At 32.8% G+C, this 9,816-nt stretch overlaps 1 protein-coding gene across 1 annotated transcript; it reads left to right on the top strand.

Annotated features, from left to right (window-relative positions):
* Positions 1-2,568: 2,568 nt before the first annotated feature.
* Positions 2,569-8,816, top strand: LOC111088874. The gene is made up of 3 exons (XM_022400056.1): positions 2,569-2,712; positions 5,782-5,824; positions 8,661-8,816. The coding sequence occupies exons 1-3, from the start codon at positions 2,588-2,590 to the stop codon at positions 8,814-8,816; spliced, it is 324 nt and encodes a 107-aa protein (XP_022255764.1). The 5' UTR covers positions 2,569-2,587.
* Positions 8,817-9,816: the final 1,000 nt, after the last annotated feature.

Consider the following 9,816-nt stretch of genomic DNA (forward strand, 5'->3'; position numbering starts at 1 on the left):
GTTGAGTTTTTGGAAATAAATTCTTTCAGAAGAACTACCTAAAAGAAAGCTTCTATGAATAGAAACTCTTCGAATTATACGTTGCTTCGGGAAAAATTTACAAGAAGCACAGACTTTGATTTGTTTTTTAACCAAAGTTCACAGAGCCGGACAAAGCACTTGTGGGGGCGGGTACACTGGCTGCCTTTCCTCTGGTCAGTAGCCCAAAATTAGGGACGGATACACCCGAATTCTAGTCGTTCACGTGCGCATGAGATTCCTTTCACGTAGAAGATTTAAATTTCACTTCTAAAAAGATTATAAAAAGTATGAATACGACAATAGTTATTAAATCCTTTCATTGGTAGCGTGATAATAGTACTACAAAACTGGCAATCATTGAACATTTTGATAACATGGAACAAAAAATACAAAACGAGGACCTAAGAAATGGAGGCTCAATTATCTAACTCAGTGCGTGAAATAAATGAATCCCCAGTCTTAGAGCTGGCGGTAGTTACTGTTGACTAGCTGCCTTACTTCTAGTCTATCAATTAATAATTAGGGACGGACATGCGCAGGTTTGTGAAAATATTCTTAAACAAACTTTCTATTTCCATGTGACACTCTTCATATGTATGTTTTTTTTTATCATTTAGCCATGCTTCTCTACGACTTCTTTAGTGATATCTCTGTGCCATAGTTGTAAGATCTCCAAAATGTTTTTCCCTTAGATTCCTCTTCACGGACTTTAATTAACACTTTTAATTACGTTTAACGAACTTCACGTAAATATATATTATTAGATTTACATATGCTTAATCAAGAAAGTGTTCTGAAACTAGACCTTACAAACGTGACACCAGTGACTACACATATCGGTCCAACTAGCACATCATAGTCTCCCAATTGGTCAGTGGTAAGTTTACTTGTGTAAAACGTAGTCTCCCAATTGGTCAGTGGTAAGTTTACTTGTGTAAAACGATAAAATTAGTGAGTCGATTCCCTGTGGTGGACTGAGTGCATATAGCCTATTTACGGTAAAACAAACAAAAAGACCCAATTTGAATAATTCACACAGGCGCTACTATTAGGTTTGTAATAGGTAATATAGAAAAATTGCGTAGTATTTGGACTTACATTTTGTCACTTTCAAATTAAAGGCTCTCTTTTTCAAAATTTATATTTTAAGCCGCAGCAAATACACTCACTTTAAAACTAAGTATACTCGATCATCTTAGGAAAATGTTAATGTAATGTTTAATACAAAACACAGACTTGTTACCCAGTAAAACCTGTTGGAAGTACCAAAAAAAATAGATAGTTTTGAAGACGTTTAAACAAAATCATTTAAAAATTAATGGGTCTATTACAATATAAGAAAATCCCACAAAAAAACCCAGTGTCAACCCCGCCAAACGGACGTTGTCACCTTTCTTCAATGACGTAACACCTGAAACTCAGACCATCATAGTTTGAAATGTTTCAAAAATAACAAAGTAACTGCAATCGAAAGACGAGGTTTGGACGTATAGTGAAAATATTAAACATATTATAACTTAAAATGTTAACCTTAACGTTTCTGTTCCAGGTTCTATCATTTGTTTTTATTTAACATTTTGTTTTACTTGGTGAAATGTAGGCTCTTTAGAGTTGACATTTATTTAGTTTGTGTTTAGTGAAAATCCTTAACAAATCTTTAAGTACAAAACCTTTTGTTTTAGAGCCAAATTAAGACTACTGACATTAACTAATACTTTTACTCAGGGTCGTATTATCGAGTAGGCCTAGGGGCGCCAAACATGTATGGGTGCCTGCATTTAAAAAAAAAAATCAATATTAGCTGAACAAGCTGTACTTAAAGAATGCAAGAAACATGTTTAAAACTGATTTTCCTCAAGTGAAAAGCCACAATTACATAACTTCATGTCTTCTGTGTTTGCACTATAACGTAGTAGAAGATAAATGTTAAAATATTTAAAAGCTAAAAGAAAACGAAATCTTTTCATATTTCCAACAAAAATGACAAATATATAGTAAACTTACCTAGAATAATGCTAGTACACATCAACGGAACAACCAATAAGATGATAGCTCGAAATACTAACTGACCAGGAAAACCAATCAACTTTATTGTTTCTTTATCTAAGTCCATTTGTCGTAATGAAAGTCCTGTGCAAAATCCTAAGATTGTCATCGTGATGATCAAGAGGGAAATCTTATGGGTTCTTAAGCAACCCATAATCTGTCGTGAAAGAAACACAGTTACGAAATTATTTCAAACGTAAAATAGCGTAGCTTTCTATATGAAAACTTAGCTGCGATAACAGCATTTTGTAAGGTTTTTATTAGTTTGTATGTTCTGGTTGTTTACCTTGTGATATTGGTTCCAGCACTGTGGTTAACCTATATATTCATATATTCACAAGCACACATGCAAACATAATATAGCAAATTCCAGTTTGTTTTGAAAACACCTTAGGTGACTGTGAAATAGGTGTCTATTTCAAACTGTTTTAGATTCCAAATATGTGCGCTTAAAAAGTGACGACCAAATACTATTCACTATTCCTGAAACAAGAGACAAGTGCTCTGCACTGCCGTTGGAATGATTGTCGCCCATGTGGTAAATCCCGAGCGCTCTCATGGCAACAGTAATGGCGTGGATAATTCAAGATCCAAAGAACACGTAGAAAAAGGACAAATTATCGACCTAATCTTAGATTTACTCAGGTGTGTTTAGGTTGAACCTCATTATTTTAGAACTTGGTTATAAATACAACCTTCCTATGTCTATTGAAACTCTGCATTAAAAATACAACAACAAGCAAACAAATAAAGAAAAACCTTTTTCAAAAAATGGCTAATATCAGTCCTTCAAAAGGAATGTAAACAAGATTATAGGGATGGTATTTGTATCATCCATACATAATAGCACAGGCAAGAATTAACATATAGCAATATATATATAATTATTCAATCACAATTGAGTTTAATTTATCCTATTTTTGTCTGTTAATATTCTACTACACTGTGTGTCTGTGCTATTATGTAGAGATGATGCAAATACCATCCCTACTATCTAGTTTGCATTATTGTTGAAGGATTGATATTAGCCATTTCTACATTTACCTCCGTTTTTTGAAAAGTTTTTCTTTACTTGTAAACAAAAAAGATAGTGATTTTTAACTATAACTTCAATTATTATTATTTTTTAACAGAGGTAATCACTCTACTTTTGTCGTGAACTTACTCATATTAACATAATCAGCGGAAATTTTTTATGATTAAAAAAATAACACATCATTAGACATACCTTTTACTCTGTACAGTTTGCATTATTAACGAAAATAATAAAACGATCCACAATGCAGCTACCGAGAACAGTCGAATATGTATATAAACAGTCTTTGTGTTACTTCCATGTTCATGAAGGGACTGCTACATGTTTCACTTCCTTGTTTAATAGTATTGTTCCACTTAATTAATGTTAATTAATGCTTGGTGGTGATGATCAAGTGTTGGTTCAGAACATCGAATGGATGCTACAGTAGTAACCGTACTTTAATGTTAGTATACTTATGTAATCTTATTTATTATTATAATGGTAATATTGTGGTGGACACTCTAACAAAATGTAATATGTAGATCCATCTAATACTAGTATATTTAAAGAATTTTAAATAAACTGAATTTTCATATTTTATTTTCCATATGAAATAGCAATTAGTTTTAAATGACATGTCAGTTCGTGGAGTAAGGTACAATATCAAATAATAAAATATAGTATTGTAAAAACATGAAAAAACAAACAAGAAGAACAATAAATAAATAAAATAAACCGAAATAATGCAATTACCAAGGACGAATCGCTAGATAGCAGATTAATGGTTTGGGCATTTAATTCCAAGAGGTAAGATTCATACAGTCGACGAGAAAAAAAAAGCAATGCTACTTTTTCAATTGAGATCCAGAACACGTTTGTTGTCATTTATAAATTACCCCTACGCATTATGAAATCCTGTTTATATTTTACATTCTTAATTACTTAAAAACAAATTATTGAATATTTTTTCTTTAGCTTTCGCAGCAGGAAAGTCCTTTATCAAGATCCAGTATTCTAAATTCTTGGTAACATTTCTTTCAATTAAGAGTATTACCAAAACTAACAGTCTTGTCTCTTTGAGTCAACTTTGAGTGCAAATATGTCTTCATCATGTTCAGTCACGAAAAGTTCCACTTACCAGACGAAAGTGTCATTATAATAGTCAGAACATTTTGTGATGCTGTGAAGGTATAGTTGGAAAATGTAAGCTTTTCTGTTTTCATGAATACACTGCAGCATTTTCATGGGTTCTTAAATAAAAATTTGTGGTAGAATAGCTGTCTTCAGGATACATAATTCATCTGCTAACACCAACTCGTCAATATCTTCAAGTTTGTTAGAAATCCAAATCACATATGATGTTTCTTCAGTTGTTGGAACCGTTTTTCTGGTTTTATTATCGTAGTATCAACTACTCTATTAAACTATTATTTTGAATAGATTTTTAGCATTATTACCGACTGCTCTCATATTCAAACAGATTGTTTTACTCGCACGTGTTTCGTTAAACACAGGACTACTTCCTAGCTGTTCAGCTACTTTTTTTAACATCTGCCACACCATTCGCAAATCCAGATATTCTGTAATCCTTTAGCCCTGTCAGTATACGCTCCAACAACTGATATTCTCGTGACTGTAGCGTTATAGAGCCCCTACACTTCGTGATTCTAGCGAAGATGCTATACGTTTTCGGTCTCTTGTGAAGAGTCTGATTAATTTTCATCCCGAAGCAAATCTTTAGTTGGAGGTAAATGTTACAGTAGAGTCCCTCTTTCTTGCTAAGTTGCGTTTCTTTTTTATTTTGTTTTCCTTTCACGAATTTTACTTTCGTGAGGTCTATATGATATCTTGTGTAAAGATATGCCTAATCTCGCGGGCCACACGTAAAGACGCGAGATTGTTTCGTGTCCCATATCATTATGCACACAGTTCTGGTGAAGTCCTTGAAAAAAGAAAAAGTCACAATAGCTGCGTTATGAACCGAAAGCGTTTAAAATCAGGCTTTGGATCAGAGCACAGCTGCTCTCACTTTTGTTTTTAAAGGAACCTTGCTAGAAGTCGTGTTCATGACGACGTCAGATTCGAAACACTCATCTGTAATTCCACAACACTCTAGAGTGGTGCCTTATAAAGGGTAGGGTAGTAGGCAAGTAGCCTTGCTCTAAGGCCTACTCTGGCCACGCCTAGCATTCAAGTAAAGAAAGCATAACTTGTGCCTAAATGTTAGCATTTGAACAATATTTTAAGAATTGTTTAAGAATAAAATACGGCACGACCTTCATCCTCTTATACTATTTTAAAAGGTCTTAAACATAACTAACTGGGATTCTGAAGGAAATTAATTATTATCTGAACTAATCATTTAAAGATTTTATATAAGTTTGCTGTAAGTGGTTGAGTGTAGGTTTTTCCTATCGATATTACATAAACACACGAAAAACAAAGATTATTCGGTAATAATTTCTTTGAAAGTCCATCAGTAATTAAGCAGTTGTTTAAGTTTACCATAAAGAAACGTTGAAGAAACAGTACCTTATGATAACATTTACTGTTAAAAACTTAGATATTTTATTTTAATAAGAAATATAATTTTTTAGTCAAAGGAAACAAAATAAAATAGGATGCAAGTGGAGTTAAATATTTAATGTAAGTAACATGGAATGTAACTTTTCTATGTCTCTTTTGTCACGTTTCAGAAACGGTATACCAAAGAATATTTTTCGAGCTACTTTGATGCAGGTAAGATCATTTTTATAAGTTCTACTTGATAGACACTTAGTTACTGACGTTTACAAACACGTTGACATTTTTAATCAATAATGCTTCAACTGATAAGACACTTCTGCTTCCTTTTACGGTAATATATCACTATCATTATTTTTGGGACTCGGATGACACACTTTTCATCAAGGCTGAACTAGATGTAAAAGAAATTCGGTCAAGCTGTATAGGTCAGAGGGTTTGTGTTACGTATTAGAATTTTAAATTTGTTTGTTTGTTTGATATTAAGGACAAAGCTACATAATTGGCTGTCTATGCTCTGGCCACCACGGGTATCGAAAAACGGTTTCCAGCGTTGTAAGTCCGTAGACATATCGCTGTGCCACTGGGGGCAGAATTTTAAATGGTCTGAAATTGAGTTAACTGATAATTTAAATTCAGTAGTTAAATTGTACTTTGGATTTAGTATTCAAATATATGGCGATATTTTAGTCAATTTACGATATTTGCCAACAAGATTGATACACACCGTTTTCGTTTTTAACACAAATACGTTTTAATATACACACAACCATACAATTTACAATAACAATTATTGCAAATAGTTATTACAAACAATGATTTATAAACAAAAGTTTCGCAAAATTACAAACACTATAAAGTTTTCTTTCTAGTCCGGAACTTCCTTGATATCTTATCGAGGGTTCACGATGAGCGAGTTGACGGAGATATATTTCACTTAAGGGGAAGCTAGCTAGCTTTGTCTCTCACTGATCACACGCCGATTTTTTTCACTGTTGAAGTTTGGTAATGGTTTCATAAGAATACTAATGTCCGATGAGAATCCACTGAAGTTAAATGAGTTGCAATGTTCGAATTTGGTAAATGCTCCTGGTCAAATATCTTCAGTTTTCCGATTGATAAGCGTTATAACAATCTCAATTATAGCTTTCGAAGTTTATAGCACACTGATTATAACGAATTAATAATAGACACTCTCCCAGGCTCGGCGTGTTGGTTCTATTTGTAGGCGTGGGAACGTTTTCTAGCAAATTCAGTCTCACGTAACAATACATGTGTTTACGTATATAGATATATTGTTGATTCCTACTCTCGAGAATCTTCTACAACTTTGGAGAATAGGCGGGAGTTTTGCAATACATATCTAACACTACAAGATATGCATGTTTTCAAATATAAATTTAATCTAAACAAACTTTGATATTCAAATAAGTATATATAACAACAAATTCGTTACAGTTTGTTACAAGATTACCATGAAAAGGTGAAAGTTATGTAGTAGTAAGTAGTACTGGTTTCCTGCGAGAATGTGGAAATGATATGATATGAACACAAAGCAAATAAAATAGTGGGAGTAAGATGATGAAATGCAATAAAAATTTTCTAAGAACACCAGGAGGAGCAAAAAATTATTACCAACACCTAGGTGAGATTATAAATAATTCGGAATTGACAGTAAAACGTAACTGCAAAAAGCTATATTTCTTCTTCGTTGTTAAGCGCAAAGCAACACAATGGGCTATATATATGCTGTACCTATAGGGGTATCGAAACCCAGTTTTCAGCGTTAAAACTTACCAATGCTCTACTGAAGGGCTATAAATGTGAGTGTCGAGTAATTTTCTGCTATCTCTAAACATAACAGTAACTGGAATATTATTCCGATATTCGGGAAAGACGTATTAACAAGAAACTGAGGTGCTGGATGACCAAAAGTTCTTTATTGATTTCAATGGAATATTTTTACTTTTCGAACTGCTTTCTTCTAGTTGTGTTGGTTTGTTGAACGTGTATATTTTAAACTGTGTGTAAGAAATAGATAAAGTTTACTGTTATGCAGATGACCAGTTGGATGATAGCCTATTGTCTTTCATTATGTTTATTTGAAGAAGTAAAAATAATTTTCAGAACTATTATTTTTCAGAGATACGAAGATAAAGATATCCTTATCCATGAAAAATTTATGTTGTATTTTTTATGAAGGAAATGAAAATAGACTCAAAAATCTTTTAAAATGCTATAGAGATGAAGCAACTCGATGTTTTAGCTGTTTATAGAAGTCTTTTGAATTTTGTTTGAGTAATGTCAAGAGTAAATTGGACTTTTCAACCTAAAAAGCACCTAATGCTCATGTGGGCTAAATGGCCAGGTCAGAGTCTACTATGGTTCAGATATAGCCAACCATAATTTTGAACTACTGTCTAGAGGAGAAAAAGACAGATAGATACGCCTGTCCTTCAAGGGTTTTTCACGATCTTTAAACCAAATAACAGAATTTATCTTTATAACGCTACTACTGCCGAAATATTTGTATCTCGATGATATTCCTATAAACGTGATATGAATGAAATCTTCACAATCAAATGGAAACAGTGAAATTATATACCAGTTAGAAATTAATGTTCTTTGCCCTTGTTTAGCTTGTTGAATGAAATCTTCACAATCAAATGGAAACAGTGAAATTATATACCAGTTAGAAATTAATATTCTTTACCCTTGTTTAGCTGATTAAAGATTTGATATATAAACCAAATTAAGCAGAAGTTTATGTTGGTGTTTTGTTTAGCTTCTTTTTAAGAGTATATGCTTAAGCAATAACTTAATTATTACTATTAGGCTTACGCACTGCTGATTCGAGATACAAAATTCAAAATGATGAATTAAATGGAAAGAAAAGCACCCACGAATTTACATAAAACTAATTTTCTTTTTTTCACAACTTGTTGCAAGTAAAATAAAATAGAACTATGTTTCAGATTTATAAAACATAATTAATTGTTTTATATAAGAACTTTCAAAATAATTTTTTTCCAACGTCTTTTACTTTTCTTAGGAAGTAACAGTATTCAGGAAATCCAATGAACACTTTGACGTGAATAACACAGCTTCAACCAATCTAACCGTTGATGATCTAACCAATGATACATACAGTAAAGAAGTTATTTACGTCCATGGGGCAAATTTTATAGGCAAGTCTTTAGTTGCATGAAAAAATATATATATAAAGTTGTTAACCTATTCTTACCTATACATCTTTGATAATTTCATTATTTTTCTTGAGAAAAACTGTATGCACTCTTGAAAAATATGTAATAAAATATAATTAAATCTGTTCGAGGATTATTTTTTACATATAGATAGACAGATAGTATCCTAACGTATAACTCTCCCCTTTCTCACACACATGAAAGTAAAAGGATGAAATACATATACAGTTCTAGAGTGCTTACATCTGGTTACAGATTCATTGCTTATAAATATAAATTTATGCCCGCAAAACGCCCCAGGTGGCTCAGCAGTAAGTCCAAGGACTTGTAACTCTAAACGTCGGAAGGTTTCAATACCCAAGGTGGGTAGAGCACAGGTAACCTGTTGTGAAGCTTTAGGCTTAACACTGAGACAAACAAGCAAATAATGCCCATAAAATATTAATACAAAATCCCCGCGTTAATATTTACACACAAATCCATTTGGTAGAATCTAGGCAAAGGAACATATCTTGTGGAAATATACACACAAACTATTGTGGCAAATACTGAAGGTTAATCACAAGTTATAATAACACCATTTCAAGCCTCGTAATTACCTCCTTCCGTTGAACCTGCTCAATCCGATAGTCTTGATTACATACTGTGGCTCTACATCATAGAGTCTAGCGCATAACAACCTTTTCTTGGGAAGGCGATGCCAGTCTTGGACCATGCATTTTGAAAAAAAATAAAAATCCCAGAATTTCCTATCTGTATTGATAAAGGATCTTAACAGTGATGTAGACGAATAGGATTCCATTTTCTTCAATCATTTTTCCCACATAAAACAATAATTGATTTTGAAAGTGTGGTTGGGAGCTTGTGAACCTTAGTTTGTAAGCCTTCGCCAACTTTAAATTCTCGTTCAGTGTTACTGTTTCTTATTTGTAGAAGGTTTAAGAGGATAGACCACAACATAATGAACTAATTCATCACAATACCTGAAAACTCTGAGTTCAC

Source organism: Limulus polyphemus, unplaced genomic scaffold, assembly GCF_000517525.1.
Source record: "Limulus polyphemus unplaced genomic scaffold, Limulus_polyphemus-2.1.2 Scaffold4629, whole genome shotgun sequence".
NCBI lineage: Eukaryota > Metazoa > Arthropoda > Merostomata > Xiphosura > Limulidae > Limulus > Limulus polyphemus.

Coding starts and splice junctions, on each gene's coding strand:
- LOC111088874 (XM_022400056.1), top strand. CDS start 2,588: ATGATTGTCGCCCATGTGGTAAATCCCGAGCGCTCTCATGGCAACAGT. Junction 2,713..5,781: donor CTAATCTTAGATTTACTCAG/GTGTGTTTAGGT, acceptor GTCACGTTTCAG/AAACGGTATACCAAAGAATA. Junction 5,825..8,660: donor TTCGAGCTACTTTGATGCAG/GTAAGATCATTT, acceptor TACTTTTCTTAG/GAAGTAACAGTATTCAGGAA.